General features: G+C 50.4%; 1 protein-coding gene across 50 annotated transcripts in view; it reads right to left on the bottom strand.

The window, feature by feature from the left end:
- Positions 1-22,270, bottom strand: part of ABLIM1 (actin binding LIM protein 1) — a 325,273-nt gene that overhangs the window by 80,650 nt on the left and 222,353 nt on the right. For 46 of the 50 annotated variants that reach the window (XM_089314295.1, XM_089314270.1, XM_089314272.1 and 43 more), the window contains 2 exons: positions 21,344-21,470; positions 19,429-19,522 (listed from right to left, as the gene is read on the bottom strand). In XM_089314295.1, coding sequence (XP_089170421.1) covers positions 19,429-19,522; positions 21,344-21,470 — 221 coding nt within the window. Of the gene's footprint in view, positions 1-6,080; positions 17,767-19,428; positions 19,523-21,343; positions 21,471-22,270 lie in introns of those variants that run through there. The other 4 variants (XM_089314305.1, XM_089314306.1, XM_089314304.1 and 1 more) reach the window with 3 other exon arrangements.

Genomic DNA, 22,270 nt, shown 5'->3' with positions numbered 1-22,270 from the left:
TTTAGACCTATTGCATTAAAGTCCTTTTAGCAACTCCATGGGCCCAGATCATTCTCAACATTCTCATCTTGGGGATACAGGGAGATTTCACAGAAGAGAAGTCCTAAATTGAACTTAAAGGAGAGTAGGACTTTACTACACAGTCAGCAATTCTCTCCCATCTATCTAAAAACACATCTGTCCATCCACCATCTATCTACCCATCCAATTTATCTATCCATTCATCTCTGTACACATCTACCTATCCACCCATCTATCTATCCATCTATCCACCTGTGTGCCCATCTCACCATCCACCCATCTATTCATCTACTCATCTATCCATCCACTCATCCATACACCCATCTATCCACCCACAAACTCACCTGTCCATCCACTCACTTATCCATACACCTGTCTATCCATCCACCCATCAATCCATCTGCTTACTTACTTATCCATGTATCTACCCATCTATCTATCTACTCACTTATTCATCCACCTGTCTATCCCATCCATCCATCCATCCATCCATCCATCCATCTGTATGTTTTAGCTGTTGAGGATATGGTAGCACCGGCCACAAGCTTACTTTCCTGATGGACAGCAGACATATATGCAGATCCATAAGAATTTCAGAGAGCGGGAAAAAGGTGCCATGAAGAAAACAGAATGGGAGTTGGGAAAGAGAAGGTGGCCTGAAAGTTGGGTAGACGGGAGCAACTTCAGCTAAGTGACCAAGGGAGGCCTTCCCAAGGAGCACCGGGAAGGATGTTTCAGGGAGGGGGAACAGGAAGGCAAAGACCTGAGTCGGAGAGAGGAGCAGCTGAAGCGACAGAAGGAAGGGCGGCCAGGCTGGTATAAATGAGGAAGAGGGAGAGAGAGAGAGAGGGAGCGGGAGCGGGAGCGGGAGCGGGAGCGGGAGAGGGATTTCAGCGCGGGAACTCCATCCCAGGGCTGTGTAAGCCGAGATAAGACATTTCAATAGGTTTTTATGGTTCCAGGGTTGAAAGGCAAAACAAAACCCCAGTCAAGCACACTTTTTTTCATCCGCTTTAAAACTCTTTACAAAACACAAAGGAAACCTGGAAATCTACACCCCTGCCTGCCTTATGCCCTAAACTTTGTTATGTAAGAACCAACATCTTTTAATCTGTTGCCAGGCCAGATACACTTGGCATCCTAAACAAGCTGCCAAAACAAAGCCAAGAGCTGGGCTTAACCTCTGCTGGAGGATGTTCTAAACTCTGCAAAACACATTTCTCTATCTTTTCAAGTGTGTTTATTTGGACAAGGCTCACGGATATAAGCACGGATGCAGGGAGCCGGCTGCATAGATCCCAGACAATCTAACAAAATTATTATTTAGCAGTAGGGAAAGATAAAAGCAGTCTTAAGTGTCAGCAAGTATTTCTGCTTCATCTACTGTTTATAAGCATAAGACAGCCTCTGTGTGAGCCGGCAATGCTGAGGAAGACACAAGCACATATTTGTAAAAAAACAAAACAAAAAACCCCTCTGGGCTTGGCGAACAACGGGTGGGGGGGCTGGATCCTCTTTTATTAGAGGCCTCCTTCCCAAAGCCACAGTTGAAATCTCCACAGTTTAAGGTACGGTAGGACTGACATGATGGCGAGCAGGGCTCTGCTTAGAGAAGTGGAGCTGGGCTCAGTTTGTGAACTGCAGAGGGAAACCGAGATGACCTTCAAGTCCTTGATCTCCCCCTGCAGCACCTTTACAACCTGCACAGCCCAGGAAAGTTCCGGGTCAAGTCCAGCGTTCCGATGTCAAGTCATCTGCTACCTTTGCACACCCCATGTCCTAATACCTGTTCAGAAAATGTGGCCCTTTATATGCACCTGTTTTATCATTTTCTTTCTTTCTTTCTTTCTTTCTTTTTTTTTTTTTTTTTTGCAGGCAGAGTGGACAGTGAGAGAGAGTTAGAGACAGAGAGAAAGGTCTTCCTTTGCCGCTGGTTCACCCTCCAATGGCCGCTGTGGCCGGTGCCAGGTACTTCTCCTGGTCTCCCAAGCGGGCGCAGGGCCCAGGCACTTGGGCCATCCTCCACTGCCTTTCCGGGCCACAGCAGAGAGATGGCCCGGAAGAGGGGCAACTGGGACAGAATCCGGCGCCCCGACTGGGACTAGAACCCGGTGTGCCGGTGCCGCAGGCGGAGGATTAGCCTAGTGAGCCCCGGCACCAGCCATTACCTTTATTTCTGAGGCACACACTACAGAGAGAGAAAGAGAACAGAGACAGATCACTTCTATCTACTGGTTCATTCCCCAGATGGCCACAATGACTGGGGCTGGGCTAGGCGCAAGTGGTTGGTACCAGTGTCTCTCACATGGAATCAGGGAACCCAAGCACGTGAGCCCTCGCCCGCTGCCCCCCAGGGTGTGCGTTTCCTGGAAGCTAGAGCCAGCAGTGGAGCTGGGACTCAAACCCAGGCGCACTAAGGGACGCAGGCCTCTTAACCTCCAGGCCATTCACCTACCCCCAGGTCTAATCCTCCGGCTAATACAGTACTCTCTGTTTTACTGAGTCCAGGAGGCGGCACTAACATGCTAGCAGCAATTGAACTTCTAGACCTCATGATGAAAGATTCATAATGCTTCCTCCTCCTTGCTTCCCAAGTCCACAACCCACAGGGCTGCATCCTTAGAAGATTCCTCTGGCAGCCTCCCGAACATTAAAACCAGCTCACAGGAGGACTCGACAATACACAGGACAGGCTGTGGGCTGCAGCTGGGGGGCCCAGAACACGGTATCCCAGCGTGTGGCTCTGTGGCCGGTGACGCAGACCCAAAGGAGATGGGAACGCCTCGGAGCAAAGGCTCTCCGATCTTCACCTGCTCTCCTCTCTCTTCCCAAGTGAATTACAGGAACCAGAACTCCTCCTCCCCTAAGCAAGCCATTCGACCTAAAATTCTACTCTCATCTCCCCTCTGCCTTTCTGCGTGGGAAGCCGACATGAAGGAATCCTCTAACCCGCCCTGCATGACCGGAGGTCCCAGACCCGTGTTCCAGAGCGGCCCTGCCCCAAACTCCGAAGGGAGGAGGCCAAGAAGAGTCTGGACAAACAGGCCTTGCTGTGTGTGCCCCCTCCCGGCCCTGCCCAGTCTACTCCTGTTAGAGTACATCCTTTGTCCAATCACATTTCTCCACGGTTGTCCATTCTCCATCAAACCTAAGTATAAAAAGTTTTCTCTGGCTCTTCTCTTCTGAGGGCTCTTGTTGAACTGAATGGTATGTTTTTCTTGTGTTAATCTCTATCTTTTGCTCTTAGGTGTGTCCGCCCTGACCCTGTGGGTGAGGACAGATAGCACACCTTTCTACACCCACACAGACGTGTGGGCTCCTAGCAGCCCAAGCTCCTGGGTGGTCTCTCCAAGGGGAAATCACTGACATTGGTGTTGTTCATTGTCTACTGAGCAAGCAGGATGTGCAGGCACTGTGCTACCTCCTGGGGGCAGAGGGACCTAAAATACCAAGGTCCCTGTACTCATGGGTCTTCAGTCTAGTCAATGAGGGGGTGAATGTCAAGAACGAGGAAATACAACTGTTGCATGATGCACAGTACCTCTGGGTAGAGATAAATGGAAGATTTGCTTTGCAATCAAAAGCAGAAACCACAACTTTGATAACACCATGGGCCAGCCCAATCCTATCACCAAGACTGGACTCCAATGAGTCAAGGCGTTGCTCCATATGTTGAGCCAATGCCAAATGCAGCCCCCTGCCACAGCTGGGTTGGAAGCAGGAATTTACAGATGGGTGTGTCTCATCCTGATTGAGTGACAGCTCCTGGAAGCCTGGGTCTCAGTGCAATCTACGGACCACGTTCTTGAGAAACACCACAAAAGAGACTTATACAACTTTTTGTTTGGAGAGATAACCATTTTATGAGACTATGAATGTAAACATATGAATTTCCCATCTATTACTCAAACATGGATCCACCAAATAAAGTGAAGTGGAATTAGGCAAGACTGCTGTTTCAGATGTTTTATATCAGTATTTGTTTGCTATGTTTCACTTTCTAATCTGTCTTTGAGAGCAAACAAGCAGTCGCATATGCTAAATTCCAGTCATTGATTTAATTGTTACCTATAAATTAGGAAAAATACTGTGAGGACTCTAGCTCACTGACAAACATCAAGGCCCAAATCCTAGAACACGAGAGCAGTTTGAGACCCACTGGACAGAGGGGGAAAGGAAAAATGAGATAGAGAGGCATTTGCAGATTCCAGAAGAAAAACACCAAACAGGCGTGCCCAGATTTACTTAAAGCCCACATAGCAAAAAGCAAAAGAAAACAAAACTATATTTGCAGAATAGATAAATTGTGAGTAATTATTTGCTTTATGAAGTGGGTCATCAAATGAGTTTCTGTTACCTATCTAGTATATTTCCAAGGTACACTAAAGGTGGGATTCAATTTAGAGAAGTTTGACTTCTATACAGTCATAGCACTGCATAAAACAAGACTCATAAGGGCCCAAGAGTTGCAGGAGTCTATTCAGAAACAGTCCTTGCACCTGCATCTACCCCCACGATGTGACTCCAAACAAATCTCAAAAGTGGTTCCTCTGTGGCAGTGGTTCCCAACCAAGGGTGATTCTGCTTCCTTGTGGGAACACTGGCCATGTCTGCAGACATTTTGGGGAGGGGGTAGGTTGTCATCTAGCAGGGTGGAGGCCAAGGATGCAGCTAAAAATCCTAGGTGACCCCCCCCCCCCGCCACCCAATAATTACTCCACCCCAAAACTCAGCTGAGGCACAGAAACCCTCATCCACAGGAGACAAAGTCGTGGCCGCCCCCCCTGTAGAAAGCACTGAGTGGTCTGGCTTCCCAGATGAGCCACTGTTTAGGGAGAAGTCTGCAGGCCTCCGTTGTCCTCCTAGAACATTCTCTGAGCCTGTGTGCGAGGGTTAAGCTCACTGACACATGAACACGCCTAAGCAACCCACTTGAAAGCATTTGGTTCGAACTTTTCATTCAAAGCGCTGAACGGGAGGCTTGGCGAGGCCTCGCTGGGTCTTAGAAAGCCTGCTCAAAAGTAATTCACACCAATGAGCAGCGGCACATTCTCCTACTCAGTAAGTACATCGTGACTCGACAAGCCTCTTTGATCCACCACAGAATGGCAACAATTATATTTTAATTGGTGATTTTTTTACGGACTTGTCAGAACCTGTTGGGATAATCTAAATAACTTCACATCCTCTTAACATTCCTCATGGACTCTCCTAGGAGGAAATGGGCTCAATTTTCTCTGAAATCTCCAATCCCAGGGAAGTGCGGGTAGCTGCTCCACTGACCACATTCTGGCTGGGTTTTGGCCAAACCCACTTCTTATTTTTCTCCATCCCCAAATCTGTTTCTTCCACAATTCATTTTCTTGCCTCATTTATTATCACTGCTAGCACAGGGTACTCTCAAACACAGCACAGTGCAAGGAATAATGAGGTTTTCAGGACAACTAGTTTCATTACAAAGGCCAGACTACATTTCTTTCACTGCATGCCCAGAAGTGGGGAGAGAGGCCACAACCAAGTTCTTTGAACTTTGGAGCTGCAACAAATTTGAATAAAACTTAAACATCTTGCTTCCTCATTTTCATTCATACGGAACTCCTTAAGGAAAAAAAAAAAAAAAACATGAAGCAAAATTCCTACATTTACTGTGCCAGAAACTTGACTCAATCCCCAGTGCCCCTTCCACTATCATGTAAATTCCAAAGAACTCTGCAAACCACAGTCAAAACAAAACAAACCTAAGGCCTGGAAACTGCACTCTCAGCCTTAGGGGGACACAGCCTTTGTTGAAAAGGTCCACGCATCGTGCCCCTCAGTGAAATAACAGCTATGCTGCTCGCAAGTGTATTAACGAAAAAACAAAAACAAACCGCAGAACTCCATCGTTCACTGTCTATCATCAGAAAGAAACAGAAGGTTTCAGTAAAAGGCATTTCTGGGCAATGCAAGTGGCCCCTGCCGCCAGTGTCCAGCCCACCACATCTGCAGGACCCAAGTGACCCAGAAATGTCCCATCTGCCTGGCCAGGCAGAGGGCTCCCTGTGCAATGCCCGCTTTACCTTCGGCCAGGGCTCCTTTGCTTCTAGCTCTGTTCCTTGGCTTGGGCGGAGCAGAGAACTCCTCTGCGCTTCAAACTCAGAAGACGCTCGCTCGCTTTGCAAGCGCCAGACCCCAGCCCGGCAGACGGCGGCTCCTTCCCGCCTCGGTTACATCCCAGGCTTCTTTCTGAAGCCAGGCGAAGGCAGCCTGCAGGTCTCCCGAGAGCGCCCCCGGAAACAGGAGCTGTGCGCTCTGCAACTCTGCTCGCTTCACTTACTAGTTAAACACCCCAGCAGCCACGACGGGCCAGTCCATGTTGCCCAAACAAGAGGGGGGTAGGGTTTGCTTTCTCTTTTTGTAATGCAGGTAGGGAAAGTACCATTGCTTCACAGGCACTCACCATTGTCTGCAGCGTAAATGTTTCAGTAGTACTTGTCCTCTAGGCGTGGGCTGGCAAGAAACCAGGTTCTCAGGCTGTTGAAGTTTCTTTCCTGGATTAGAGATGACGGCAAGGTGTACGCTGTCTCGCCAGCAGCCAGCAGGCTTCTCTCCCAGGCCGCTGCTTCTGAGCCATATATTATGGGATGTTTACTTAGGCAAAAGTCTACAAAAACTGAGTCCACCTTGTTTTGATTTTCACTCACTACTTTAGAATCTTCAAATTACTCTGTGGTACTGTTTGGGGGGAATGTGGTTTAAAAATGACTGTGCATGGCAGGTGTCTGGTTTAGCAGCTAAGTCACATGAGATGCCCACATCCCTTACTGAGTGCCCAGGTTCGAGTCCATGCCCCACTCCAGAATCCAGTTTCCTGCTGATGCACACCTGGGAGGTGGCAGATGATGGCTCAACTACATGAGTCTTCACTACCCACAAAGGAGACCGAGATGGAGTTCCTGGCTTCTGGCTTTGGCCTGGCCCAGCCCCAGCTGTTGGGGGCATTTGGGGAGTGAACCAGCAGATGGAAAATCTCTGTTGCTGTCTCTCTGCCTTTCAAACAATAAAGTTTTTAAAAAGGAGGACTATATTGGAAATTAAAATAAAAAGGATTTTGCTTATCGAACTTCTTTGGCTCATATTTTGGGGACATTTTGTATTGCTTTTTTATTGCAAAAAGAGTTTTGGATACCTACTATGTTCCATGCACTGCACTACACACACGGCCTCATTTTCAGCTCAACCACCCTACAGAAATCTCAGACGTGCTGCTGACAGCAGGCAAAGCCACCGCTCTTCATGTGACAGGAGAGAAAAGAGCCGGAGGCCCTGCAAGTGCCTCCAGTGTGCCCTTCTTAGTCACTTGGTCATTTTTAGCAAGACCGGGATGGTTTAGGGAAGTTTTCAGGGGGATTATTTGTCATGAAGATCAGCCAATAAGAAGACCTCGTCACATCTGTGTGGAATCTGAAGCAAACCCAAACATGACGGAAGCAATGTGAGGTTGTGAACAACCAAGTTGTGCTTCTACAAGAAAGCCACAGCCACTGGGTTGCACATTACAGTAATTGCAGGGATACTAACTGGTTTGCTGTGCGTTCTTCCACTGAGGCGTCAGAAACCTGCATTAATGTGCCATCCCCACACCCAGAGCAGGGGGATGGGGGCAACACAAAGGTCCCCAGATCTCAGCCAGGGCCCTGGATCAGAATCTCTGGGGCAACACCTAGGAATCCATACTCATTTTTTATGTGTGTGTTTAAAAAAAAAAAAAACCTGAATAACTATTAATTTTCACTGTGGTAAGAACACTTGTCATGAGCTCTACCCTCTTAAATTTTTAAGTCCACAATCCAGTATTATTAACATTTAGGCACCATGTTGCAAAGGGAATCCATAGTTTAAACAATACGCTCAGGTGATTTTTAAAACTTTTTTTTTATTTATTTGGCTTTTTATTTGAAAGGCAGAGAGAGACAGAGAGATAGAGAGCGATTTTGCATCCGCTGGTCCACTCTCCAAATACCTGAAACTGCCAGGGCTGGGCCAGGCCGAAGCAAGGAGCCTGGAACTCCATCCAGGTCTCTCACGTTGGTGGCAGGGACTTAAGTACTTTAGCCAAAATCTGCTGCTGCCCAGGGAGTGCCTTAGCAGGAAGCTGGATTGGAAGTGGAGTAGCTGGGACCTGAACAAGGCACTCTGATATGGGATAACCTAAATGAGGTCTCAACAGCTGGGCATAAATGCACAGGAATGTCTAAGTCCCTGGACAAAGTTTCAGGCCAAAGCGTCGACACGAGCACTAACTTGCACATCTGAAATAAGGACGTCTGTGCGTGAGCGAACCTGTGCATTATGACATCAGATGGTAAATACACAGCAGTGAGTCCAGCTCCTTCATTCAAACAGGAAGTGATACCCTCATTCACTTTATCGAGCTTTTATAAAATTTGTTTGCCCGTTTATACACGAAAGAAATGGGAAAAAAATATTTCTTGCAGCCCAGTAAGTGAGACACCGTCTCAGATGACTCACTTCTTATCTGATGTAAGCCTGGAAGAGGTAGGGATTATTTCCCTCATTTTACAACTAAGGTGGTGAGGCTGAGTCCGAGTGACGGGCTGAGAATTACTCAGCGCCAGGTGTGGCGACTGGAATCACATGCTGATCAGGCTGTAGCAGTTCTCCAAGTAACGCCCCTTCACTCCTTACCACCTACAGGAAGCCGCCCCAGATGCAGAATTCCAGACCCTATCTCTTTCCAAGATGCCCACATCCACAACCTTGCTTTTTTTTTTTTCTACAGAAAAATTTCCTTTGCAAGGCCATTCTGAAGTGTCCTCCTTGGCAAAGAATTATGGTCCCAGTTCATTTCCACTGGGCTGATGGACCCCAGCCCCTCCCCCGGCTCCTCCTGACTTGCTGGCAAACAACAGGCAAGTCCATGTGCTGGGGCTGGCACTGTGTACTCCACAAGGTGGGAAGCCGTGAGGTCCAGGAAGCGAGCACACTCAGGTGTGAAACAGAGCCTGGAGAGCAAGCCTGTTCCTACACCGAGAGGCACCAGGGCGGCGGCACTGCCAGCGGCCCCGGGGACCAGATGCTCCCATTTCCACCTGGAGCGCTCATTAGCAGCCCTGCCCCTGGGAAAGCTGTGCCCAGAATAGAAATTGTCCTGGTGACCTCTGGAGGGTGCCACTTTCCAACATGTTCCCACAATTAAACACGCATGGAGAGAGGCAAAGGGGACAGAGACACGAGGACTGAACAGAGCCGAGGTCGCTTGAGACATTCTTGTGTATGAGTGATCACACAACCACCCAGAAACTACAGAGGGCTGGCTGCTGGGGTCCTGAAGGGTGGCCTCCAAGCCCAACAGGGACAGAAGCCAGACCCCAGGGACAGGTGGGTCCTGGGTGTACACAGCCATTGATCTGTCTTTCCAGGCACCACCAGCTAGGGAGGCAGATCCAAGGGCATTATTAGGGACTAGCTTTCAAATGGGCAGTCACGGATCTAGGTGAAGCCACAAAATGCGGCGGACCTCAAAAATCATGTCTTTCTGCCATGGAAGGAGTTTTTTCAAACAATTAAGAAATGTACAAGGTGGCTTGATTTGAAGTAGAAAATAACACGTTCTTATAAACTTGCAATTAAATCAAACAGTAAACTCAAATCATGTTTAAAAATCAAAGGAACAACCAAGGCAGGGAAAAAAGTTCAATTGATCCAACTTTTTGAAGTTCAATAACAGAGAAAAACAAAACTTTTTTTTTTTAAACTCAAGATAAATACAAATTCTTTTCAAACTGTCATTTCCGGCCAAGGAAGCCCTTCCATTTGTGCCGACAGGAAATAGGGTGATTTTTCCATAAATATCAAATCTTTACTGCTTGTGAACATAGCCTTCTGTTACCCTGGCAACACATTTCCTCTGTTAATGTAAGAGAAAGTGGGGGACGTTTGGGTGAATCAGATACAATCCCTTCAAATTGCTTATTGCTTCAACGTGCTTCTGTGTGACTGGGCCGATTCCCGATAGAGGAGACAAAATATTACCAGGTTATTTCTTCACAAATGAGATGTCACAACCAACATATCACAAGCTATACTCAGAATTTAAACTTGAGGCCACTTTCCGGCATTGGGAGAAGTTCCATTAATCAAGTCACACTCTGATTAAAGGCGCCATTCTGTGTGCCAGCAGCCGGTGGCCATGCAAGGGAACACAAGTTTCAATGCCCACAAAGGGAAAAAATCCAGCATAGAATCTTTTATTTTTTTTAAGGGAAAGAGTTTATTGGGGTAAACCCGACAGATTGGAGGGAAGGGGTGAAGAAGGAGAAAGAGAGAGTAAGAGAGAGACAGAGGTCAGGAGACGGAGAGGAAGAGAGAGAGCGCCACGTGTTCAGGAGCAGGTCCTTTTAAAACTTCAGCATAGAATCTTGCAAAAGGTATTTACTGACTTGAGGGGCAGGTGGTTGGCACAGCAGTTAAGATGCCGCTTGGGACACCTGCATCCTCCATGAGTGTCTGGGTTTGAGTTCTGGCTCTGTTCCTGATTCCTGCTTCTGCTAATGCACACCCTAGGAGGTGGTGATGATATGCAAGTATCTGGGTTCCTGACATTTAAGTAGGAGACCAGGATGGAGCTCTAGGCCCCTGGCGGACCTAGCCCTGGGCTGCTGAGGACATCTAGGGAGAGAACCAGTGTGTGGGAGACCTCTCTGCCTTTCAAATAAATAAATAAAGAAAGTTTGAAAAAGACAATTATTGACTTGAATCCCCATTTTTGTATGATATCTACAGTTCTGACACCAACAAGTCAAACTATTAAAGACTAAAGAGAGGAGGAGAGAGAGGAAAAGGTGCTCACTTTGACTGCTAATGATGCCAGGGATTTGGGGCTAGTACTGTAGTGTAGTGGATAAAGCTGCTGCCTACAGTGCCAGTTTGAGTCCCGACTGCTCCACTTCCGATCCAGCTCTCTGCTATGGCCTGGGAAAGCAGTGGAAGATGGCCCAAGTCCTTGGGCCCCTGCACCCACATAGGAGACCCAGAGGAAGCTCCTGGCTCCTGACTTTGGATTGGTGCAGCTCCAGCCATTTCGGCCAGTTGGGGAGTGAACCAGAGGATGGAAGCCCTCTCTCCCTCTCTCTCTCTGTGTGTAAGTCTGACTTTCAAATAAATAAATAAATCTTTTAAAAAAATGATGCCAGGGATTTGCATGCCTTCTTTTTCTTTTCTCAGACCCCACAGCAAAGCTGTGATCTGTATAAGCATTTTACAGAGAAGGGGATTGAGAGGGGCAGGATCCCAACTCTATCACACTTCACATTCTGGCATAGATACACAGCTATACAAAGGTCCTTCCAAAAACTCATGAAATTTGAACTCAAAGCTCATTTTGGTGCAAAAAAAATTTTGAAGTCCATGCATATTTTTCTCATTATATGCATTTTCCCCATAAGCTTTTGGAAGACTCCTCAGATACTGTGCATGTGTGTGTGTGTGTGTGTGTGTGAGAGAGAGAGAGAAATTGAGATAAATTCCATACCATAAAATTTACCATTTTAAAGTATATAATTCCATGGATTTTAAAATATTGACAGCTGCACAATGATGGCCACTATTTCTAGAATGCTTCCATCATCATCTCAAGAAGAAACCCCATACACATCATCATTTCTCTTCCCCAACATCCGCCCCACCCCCTCAAGGCCCTTGCAACCATTAACCTATTTTCTGTCTTAATCTGCCCCTTCTGGACACTTCATGCGACAGAATTGTAGACTCTGTGGTCTCTTGTGATGGGCTTCTTTCACTCACCCTAATGTTTCCAAGGTTCATCCACGCTGTAGCAAGAATCAGTACTTGATTCCTTTGCATGGCTGAATAGTAGTTCACTGGATAGATATACCACCTTTTTGCTAAAGATATTTAAGATGAAACCATTTGCCTAGTTCATTGCTGGGTGATAGTTTGAGATTAGGAGAGGTGACCAGTGTCTCTATCTTGGTCCTGCCACACAAAACCTCCTGCTTGTCCATGGAGCTCAGTGGAGAAAAAAACGTGATCCGAACCCAGGCCAGCCTCATCCATCAGCTACTGCAAAGAAAACCAACGGATCCTGCAAGCAAGGTCACAGGTTTTTGGTGACCTTGAACACGGGTAAAAAGTAAGGGAAGTGAGAAGCAAATGCTTCGTGCTGAAAATAGGCATAGCAGGGCCACTAACAAGAGGCCTTTTCCCCTAGGTGTTTGGGTGTTTCAGCAGGTCACCCTGGGAGTCAAATCATTTGCTCTCTGCAATGATTCCTGCCAGGTAGGTAATAAAGCTCTTTCTCTGTGCCTGTGTCCCGACCAGCTGAAAATCTAGAGACCTATTTTCTAATTCTGGCGCCGTCACTAAGGAGCTGCACAGTCTCTGGTACCCAGTAGCCTCCGCTGTAAATGCAGGTCAGTGGTAACTGCCTTACCCACTTCCCAGGCCTGCCGTGAGAATTACATCGCTGTGAGAACACTTGCAAGTGGTGAAAATGTTAAAGCGAGTTCCCTGTCCACCAGGACTTTCGCCATCTTGACCGATACAACTACCATGATTTCATTCTTTTCCCCTTGCTGATTTCCAAGTGTCTTTGGGTTCACCCTTTAGTGGGAGAGAGCCTGAATTCCTCCGAGCACAGTGAGAATGAGAGGAAAGCAATAAATCTGCGTGGCTGTGGGTTACTGTTCTTGCTTGGCGCGTGCATACACAGAGCACAAAAGGAGGGTGTTGGCGCTTCAGCCTGACTTCAGCAAATTGCATCTTCAGTGGTGACAAAGAGAGTACAAGTCGCACAGGTGCCAGGAGTTAACCTATATTTTTCTCTCTCTACTCAATAGGCTGCTCCCTGCCCAGGGCCAGACACTGAACACACCTATACCGAAAGGCAGGACAGGGCCCATTTGTAAGGTAGATTCATTTCCCAGGAAGGTCACACACATTTGTCTGCGGGCTTCGGGAGAGAGCAGTTTTTAATCAGTCAAAAAGCCAAACAAAACAAAGCCAGCCGTTTTTTTAATCCCTTAGAGAATCCAGGAGAAGGATTTGGCTGAATCTCATTGTGATTCCATTTCCTGCACCCCAGAGTTCAGCAGGAGGGGTCCAAGTGCTGTCAGGGTTAACAGATAAAGGCAGCCCAGGACTGCCCAGTAGGTGGGAGTGGAAAGGCAGCCAGGGGGCTCAGGACTTATGCTTGGCTTCCTTGCTGCAGGCGGGGTACTGAGGCTGCTGGAGACCCCAGCACTGGTCCCTCCCCAGAGACCACAAGCAGCACCACACATTGCATGCCACCCAAGGTCAGGCTGCACCAGCTCTTCCGGAAAGACCAGACGCACCCAGGGGTGTGGTGCTATGAGGAAGCCGGGAAAGGGAAAGCCTATGACATCAAGAAAAGCAGAGGCCACTTCCTCCCTATGGAAGGAACACCAGCCCTCTCCTGGGCCCTGGAGGGAAGAGCAGAGACTGCTCCAGTGTGCAGGTGCTCCGGGGCCTGCTCAGAGAGGGTGCTGCTCTGCAGAGGGGCCTTTGTCCTGACCGAGCCAGTGGAGTTGGGCACACAGGAGCATGTGCGGGGGTGGGGGAACTGTGCAGGACACAGCTGAGAGCCTAGGCCACCCTTAGACTGATGAGGGTCAGTGACATGGGGCAAACTCTTTCCCTTTACCCCAAAAGCTTCATTCTTCAGGCTGACATCTGCCTTTTTTTCAGAAAATGTATTTTGAGAGGCAGAGAGAGATCTCTCATCAATGGACTCACTAGCAAATGCCCGGGAGCTCCGCGACTGAAGCCCCCACCTGCTGGCTCCCAGGGTGTGCATTCTCAGGAAGCACTTGAACTAGGCACCCCCCATGGGCTGCGGGCATCCTGAGTAAGGGCGTCTTAACCTCTGTACCGAATGCCTGACCTGATGTTTGCTTTTTCCTTTGTATTTTTGCGTCCTGAATTGCCTTCCTTCCGAACTTTTTTTTTTAATTGCTAATAGTGATTACTTTGTAGCTGTTTCTTTTTTCCATGAAGCTGACAGGCACAACCTGTACCCAGGAAAGCAAGTTTGCTGGAATAAGGGAGGGGAGGAAGGGAAGAAAATTCCCACCACAGGCATGTTCCCGGGTCTACCGGTGTCTACACCCAACTCTCCAGTCTCTTCTAGCTTCCGGTTACCATGAGGCTTTGCAAGCAGAATGGGGGTGGGCAGGGGAGGCAGAAGCAGGAGGAGGGAGGTCCGCTTAGAGAAGTGTTCAGAGAAGGGGTGGGAGGATCTCACGCTAATTTGCTCCTGGATTTTTTAATCAGGAGGCAGACTGTAAGCATCTTGTGACCTCTCTGGAATTCAGAGGTCAATTAGCAGAGCCTTCTAACGATGCACTGTGTATAGCAAGATCTCCCTAAAAAGAGAGTCTTGCTGCCGAAAACAAAACTGAAAGCAAGTGATGATCAATCAAACGACAGTTTCAGTGCAGGCTCCACGCTGGGAGTCATGTGCTAGTTTACAGAAAATAGCTCACAGAAAAACAATCACTGGCTCGGACCCCTTAGATCTGAGACAAGAGAACTCCAGAACTCAGGTGCTCACGGCCAAAGCAACTTAGGAGTCAGGCAACCTAACACTTGGGTTTGTGTGCACATGTGTGCACATGCACACACACACACACGATTGATTGATTTATTCGAAAGAGCTACAGAGAAGGAGAGGCAGAGAGATTGAGAGAGAGAGAGAAGAAGAGACAGAGAGAAAGAGAAAGAGATCTTTTATGTGCTGGTTTACTCCCCAGATGATTACAATGGCCTGGGACGGGCAAAGCTGAAGCCAGGAGCCACGAGCTTAGGTCTCCCACAGGGGTGCAGGGCCCCAGGTACTTGGGTCATCTTTGGCTGCTTTCCCAGGTGCATTGGCAGGGAGCTGGACTGGAAGCGAAACAGCTGGGTTTCAAACCAGCACCCATATGGGATGCCGGCACTGTAGGTTTACCGGCTATGCCACAGCACCAGCTCCTTGCAGACATCTTTTTAATGCTTCTACTTAAAGAAAGGAAAACAGAGGCTCAACGTACAAGCCCAAAGTCACCCAGTTGGTAAGACCCAGAGCCAAGGGCAAATCCTTGGTTCCCATCGCTGAAGCCCTTCCATTCAGCCTCATGGTGCCTGGGCTGCACCCTGATGCACACCATGCCTGCAAGCCGATGTGATGTGTAGGGTCTACAAGTATTGCAGGATAAGAGACAGAACACTTCAGAGCAGGACACAGTCACAGGCAGCCTCTTGCCCTGTGGAAGAAGACGGTTTTAAGAGGCCACAGCACTGGCCGAGAGTGGGCAGGAGTGAGGGACGCACAGGTTGGGCTTCTCTCTCAACACTGCCAACACTTTCCCTTCTCCAGCTCTCTCGGCTACGGGGACAGCCTGGATGAGATGACACCAGGAGAAGCCCTGGGGACCCCTGAGCCTCAGTGAGTGTTAAGTTAAAGCCACACCAGAGCTGCAGGCCTCCCCAGGATGACAAATGGTGCATTTCCCAGGCTTACAGAAGTAAGCGGAGTGGTGACACCCTCCTCCTCTAGAACTGATCCATTTCCAAGCTCCAGCACCTGGGAACCTGAACTTATTTGGGAAGAGGGTCTGGCAGGTGCGATTAAGCCAAGGATCATGAGATAAGAAGATCATTCTGGATTATCGGCGTGGGCCTTGAATCCAATGACAAGTGTCCTTGTGAGACAAAGGCACAGGGAGGCTTGGCAGAGAGGAGACAGGACTCAGCGAAGGTGTCCATGTGAAGACGGAGGCAAAGAATGGAGTGCGGTGGCCGCGGAGCCACGACGCTGGAAGGGACCCTCCCGGCCCCTCCTCCAGAGCTGTGAGACGGCACCGCCCTGCCGAGACCCTGGGTTTCAGCATCTGGAATCCAGAGCCCAGAGGAGGAACTTCCTGTTGTTTTAAGCCACTACCATGATAGCGGACATGCAAAACCGTACATTTATAATCTCTGTGGCTAGAACAACGATGACGACCAGGCTCTCAGCTGCTGCGGCTTACCCAGGGTTTGAGGGTAGCCCTGAGAGTTCATGGCCCTTGGCCCACAGTGAGGCCATGTTGAGGAGGTGGTAGAATGTTTGAAGAGGCGAGGCCAGGGGCTGGCACTGTGGCTTAGGAGGCTAAGCCTCTGCTTGTGGCGTCAGTATCCCTTATGGGTGCCGGTTCAAGTCCCAGCAGCTCCACTTCCAATCCAGCTCTCTGCTATGGCCTGGGAAGGCAGTGGAAGATGGCTCAAGTCCTTGGGCCCCTGCACCTAAGTGGGAGACCTGGAAGAAGCTCCTGGCTCCTGGCTTTGGATTGGCTCAGCTCTGGCTGTTGCAGCCATTGAGGGAGTGAACCAGCAGATGGAAGACCTCTCTCTCTCTCTCTCTGTCTATGGCTCTATCTCTCAAATAAATTAATTAAAAAAAAAAAAAAAAGAAGAGCGAGAGAGACGAGGCAAACCAGGAAGTGATGGGGTCACCTGGCACTGCCCTCAGAAGGAATTGATAGAGTCCTTGTGGGTTCCTGTTGAGTCCTCCCAGGAGGGTTGCTGTAAGACCAGCCCAGCCTGTCCCGTGTGAACTCTCCCTCTTACAGGTGCTCCCGCCACGTGATGCCATCTGCCACAACGGGGTGCTCACCAGCCTCCGAGGCTGGGAGCTAAGGACACCTCTCATCTCTACACATCAGCCAGCCCCGGGGATCTTGCTGGAGCAACGGAAAGGGAATTAATATAAGGATGGTTCCGACGGGTCCACAGTCATAATGTTTCACTCACAATGAGGTCAGAGAGGCAGGGGGTGGGGAGCTTTCTGTCGGCAGCCAAGCCTAGTGACTCACAGGCTGTCCGTGCCAGGGCAGCAACCCTGCAGGACGCCTCTGTAGCTCACACACCCCTCCGAGGAGGACAGCTCGCCGGCGGGGCGGACCCCGGGTGGAGGCTCCGCGGTGCAGGCTGCTGTCGTAAGTCCCAGCTCTGAAGCACCGCGTGGAAAGCCTCCCAGCCTTAATGTTGCAAGGCGGCCTTCACTGAGACATGAACCCACCAGGGACGAGGCTTTGGCGGCCGCGGCGATGCCCAGACCTCCCGGGAGAAACCAGAACAAACAGATGTTTCTTCCCAACTGCTTGTTCTTGGATCTAGCTGTGCTTTACGTACTCCATCCCACAGCTGCGGAACCAGACCCGAGGGCGAGCAGCGCGTGCGCACTCTGCCCTCCGTCACCGCATGCTGTTTGGGGACCTCGCTTCCCCATGGGGGCGGAGCAGGCAGCTGCTGGGCTGCGAGCCTCCTGCAAGTTCACTGGTCTCACGTTCAGGGACCGTGCCCGGCGTCTTTCCCGTCCCCTCCTGGGGCTGGACACTTGGACACCAGCTCTGGTGTTTGTCTCACTATTGCTGCTTTCACTCCTGCATGGGAGGGCAAACTCGGGAACCCCACGGCCCACTCAGGGCTGTGCTTCTCCCCCGGGCCAAGCCGCTAGCCTCGAGGAGACTGCGGCCGACAGCTAAAGCATTAGCAGACAGACCACGGAACGCCTCTCTGGACACGGTGCACGCATGGTTGTGCGCATGCGCGATGGAGGAGGGGCCACTCCCTCTGGTTTCACGCCAGCCAGTGCTCCCTGTTCTGTGCTGTTTGCAGCAGCCGTCTCAGCAGCCCCCTGCATGCACCCTCACCCTCTCGCCAGCCACTTAAAGAAAAAAAAAAAAAAAAAAACACACACACACACACACAAATGGGTGGGCAATTGGCCTCCCATAAAAGCAGCCATTTTAAAGTGAACAACCTGGTGGTGTTCTCAGTACGTCCAGTACATTCTCAACGTTGTGGAACCCCCTCCTCTACTTCCAGAACGTTTTCATCACCCTAACAGGAAGCCTTGCACTCATTCAGCCAACTTCCCATCTTCTCTTCCTCCCAGGCTGTGACAACCACCAACCTGCATTCTGCCCTTACAGATTTACCAGCTCCGGATATTTGATAGAAATGGAACCACCCAACCCGGGCCTCTTCCATTGAGCACAGCGGCACCAAGGTCTGTCCACGCAGCAGGTGCACCTCAGCCTCACTCAGGCTGTGGGGATGGACGCCATCAGCTGGCTGGGCTATGAACGCAGGCGCACACACATTGCCTGCACCTTCTCATTCATTCTTCGCACAATAACCAGATCCAGTCCACGGCTCCCCAGCTACAGCCCCTTCCAGCTGCCCAGCTTCTTAGGATAAACCCAGACCCCTGAAGGAGACCTTGGAGGACACCGGAGTCCCAGTTCTGCGTCATCTCACTCCAGGGCTCCTGCCCAATCCGGTTTCTTGTGTGTGCTGTACCTGTCCTCCCCTCTGAACCTCTGTGGGTGCACCTCTCTCTCTCCAGCACCTTATTCCTCTGGCTCAGAGGCAACTGCACACTTCCTTATCTCCCAAATGCAACCAAAAGCGCCAGGCCCTAGCCCTTTGTTTTCTGGGAAAAGCAAGCTGTAGGATTCACAAGGCTTTGCTGGACCTTTCCTATGATATCTTCCAATGGAAGAGAAACGGTGGCCCCCAAACACCTCTGGCAGGGAGAGCTTGGTGGCCCTGGGTCTCTGACGTGCACCCTGCTGGAGGGCCACACTGGGATAACGTGGAGATAGCGTCCTGGCGCCTGACGGAGTGATCTGACAAGGCGCACGGCCGGCCAGTCATCTCCTGGGCCCAGCCCTGCTCGGCACACACTCTCCACCCTGGAATGCGGGAGGTGTGGGGCGCAATCTGTGCTTGTTTCTTCAGGCTTGGTCGACACCCTGCTGGCCTCTGAGAAGCAGGGCGGGGCTCTCTGAACTGGGCACCCGGATTCCACGTGACAGCCTCTCACCCAGGAGCCCAGCTCAGCCCATACGGCAGCTGCTGACAAAGCAGGAACCAAGCTCCTGCTTCAGGGCGGCTGCACCTGAACTTGACAGCTCAGCCCTGGCCACGGGGTGCCCTGGGTCATGCAGGATGTGGTTTCTGAAGGGTGGGGATGTTTATACCTTCCACCTACCCTTCCTTTCTGAGCCTCTGTTCCCTGGTTCCACACCATTCTATACACTCATCTGCACAGGTGTGCACACATGTGCAGACACGGGCTCACACGAGCGCTGACACAGCACACACACACGGCCCTCTTCATTTCTTTTCAAACTTCTACAGGTAAAAATGACTAACTAGAACGCCCCTTCTGCCCAACTCCTGATGGAGGATTAGGCACTTTCCCTCCAAATTCCCTGGCGCCCCAGCTTGCACGCGAACACTTGGAGAAAGCACAGCACACTCTGTGAGATGTCAGTCATGTGCAGCTACGTCCCAGGCTCTCTGGGCGCCTGGGCTTTGCATGCAGCCCGTGTCACTTACCTCCAGGACCTTCCCTGTGATGAACTGGTGACACGCCTCGCATTTCACCCCGAAGAGCCCCTGGTAGTCCTTCTCGCAGTACGGCGCGCCATCCCTGCAAGACAGAAGCACATTCAGCCCCTGAGAGGTGGTGGCCAGGGCCATGTTCTCTGAGCCGTTTCCTGGGGATGGGAGTTGAGTGTATCTCCCGGCATGCACTTGCCTGGCGACTGGGCCAGACATGATCAAGACCGCAAACCAAAGTTGTACACAGATTGCTGGGGTTCTCCAGGCCACACAGTGACAACAGCAAGGCAACACACAGTCACCGCTGCAATTCCTTGGCTGTCTTCAGAACTAACGCGAAGAAAACCCAGCATCGCTCTCTCTCTGCCCCAGAAGGGGCCCAACAGCACCTTCTCTCCTACACCATCTCCCTGAGATCCCAGGCCTCGCACAGCCCCCCGCAGGCTCAAACACGGTCTCCAGGGTTCTCAGGAGGCCTCAGGTCCCAAGGCCCACTCCTCCAGCCTGGCCAACTCCGCCATTTATCTCAGAACACAGCACCCAGGTCATTTGCTGTGTGCTATTGCATGGAAAACTCAAAAGCTCCACTCTAGGCAACCTCCTACTGCACAATCTTCAAAGTCTGTTTAAAAGCTGGGTGGGGTGGGTGTTTGTCTTATCAGTTAAGATGCCTGTGTCCCACATCAGAGTGTTGGGTTGGAGTTCCAGCTCCTGTTCCTGACTCTACCTTCCTGCTGATGTGGAACCTGGGAGTGAACCAGCAGATAGCATCTGCCCCCTCTACTACCTACCCTCCCCCCAATTAAAAAACAAAGGTGGAAGAAACCTGAGCACTTCTCTGTTTTACTGGGGCCATTCATTACCACCAACCATGGAGTCTTCTCCTTCTTCTTTTTAGATATTTATTTTATTTATTTGAAAGAGTGATGGAGGGAGGGAGAGGCAGAGAAAGATATCTTCCACCTGCTGCTTCACTCTTCAAATGGCTGCAATGGCCAGGGCTGGGCCAGGCCAAAGCCAGAAGCCTGAATTTTATCCAGGTCTCCCACATGGGTGACAGAGGCCCAAGCACTTGGGCCATCTCCACCTCTTTTCCCAGAATGCATTAGCAGGGAGCTGGTTCAGAAGTGGAGCATCTGGGACTGGAATGGGTGCCCACGTGGGATGCCAGCAGCATTGTAGGAGGCAGCTGGCGGCTTAAACTGTGAAGCCACAACACTGGCCCCTACAGCCTCCTAACGCAGGTGTTTGGCTACAACCCTAGGCCTGTGGAATATCAGGCTGGGGCCTCAGTTACCTTTTGCTGTTTTAGTTTCACTATATTTTTAATTAAAATGAATTGGGGGGGCCTAGGTGATTTTATATAGCTGGGAAAGTTTTTGAAAGCCTAAAAAGGTTTACAGTGGGAAATTCTGCCTTTGCTTGCACTCTGCTGGTGACTTAACTCTGGCTGGTTCCACAGCCGCTCTCTGAGACCATGAGCCCACACACGAACCCAGGCAAGGCTGCTTTCCACACTGGCCATTACCGGCTCAGTGCTCAGCTTCGTGGGGTTTGGGATGGAGGGAGGTCTACAAATATGCTCCAGACCTGCAAGGAAGAGAAAAGGTGACCAGTTCTACAGGGAAGGGGGGATGGGTGGGAAATAGCAAAAGGGAAGTGACTAATGCTTCACTGGTGACCACGTGATATAATAACAGCAGTTGTTCAACCGGACAACGGTTAACATTCCACTGAGCAGCCAAAGGACGGACGAGGAGACACATACGATTATTAAGTTTTACAGCAAAAAGTGCATGTGGAGAGTGGGGTATGAGTGCAGTTCGGCACCTGGGTGGGTGTGGGGCCAGGCCTCCTGAGAGCAGAGCCCACCCCGCTGAGAGCACCGCGCCCCCCTGCCCAGTCTTACTTGCTGATGTACTCCCCGGTGAGGACCTTCCCGCAAGACTTGCATTTAAAGCACCCCAAGTGCCACTGCTGGTCCAGCGCCAGCAGCGCCTGCCCGTTCTTGATGTCTCTTCCGCAGCCGGCACAGTCTGCAAGAGAGAGCAGGCAGTGGTCACTCTGTGTTGGCTCCGGGAAGTGCAAGCATGCGTGCCCCTGCACCCACGGTGCGCCCCTCACGCGCTCTGCCACTAGGCGTGCAGTACCACCTCACTCCACGGTCCAGCCCTGCACAGAATCTTCACCAGCCAAGTGTCACAGGCCCAGTCCTCACCCAGCATGGGATGGCAGGGGATGCAAGGGGTTGGATTCCTCCGCCCTCCCTGGGGGCTTTGCCCGTGTCCTCTGACCTCCAGCTGGGTATTTAGTTTGAACTTCTTGGCTGTGATTTTAGAGAGTCCTCCTAGGCTTCTGTCAATCAAGGGCACATGTGAGTAGCTGTGCCCCTCGTGACGGATGCTGTAGAAGTGAGTCCTGGAATGCCGCCACAAATCTCATTTGTAAATGGAATCCGACTTCTCCATCAACCTAAATCAGCCTTTTGGAATTTGTGATGATTAAATGACTCTTAATTCCTTAGCTTAAAATTGCCCGTGGCAGGCGCCTGAGAACCAGAGGGAAGAGATGGTATTTCTTGCTGGTGTGGGCACAGAAAGTGGATAGCAGGGTCTGAACCTCACTCAGCTCCTTGTGGGTTAGCCACCAGACCAGGCCTGTTCCTCCCTCTCCCTAAGCCTCGTAAGTAGGCAAATCACTAGCATCTCTCCCAAGGCCCTGGTGAGGGCCCGGTGGAAGAGAGGATTTAGCACACTGGTTGGCACATAGGAAGTGGCTCTATAAATATTTGCCACTAGGTTCACTGCCATTATTATTTTGATGATTAAATACTTCA

The sequence above is a fragment of the Oryctolagus cuniculus genome, chromosome 15, assembly GCF_051225735.1.
Source record: "Oryctolagus cuniculus isolate XC-2025 breed Fujian yellow rabbit chromosome 15, ASM5122573v1, whole genome shotgun sequence".
Classification (NCBI taxonomy): Eukaryota; Metazoa; Chordata; class Mammalia; order Lagomorpha; family Leporidae; genus Oryctolagus; species Oryctolagus cuniculus.
This window is presented reverse-complemented; position numbering and strand designations above follow the sequence as displayed.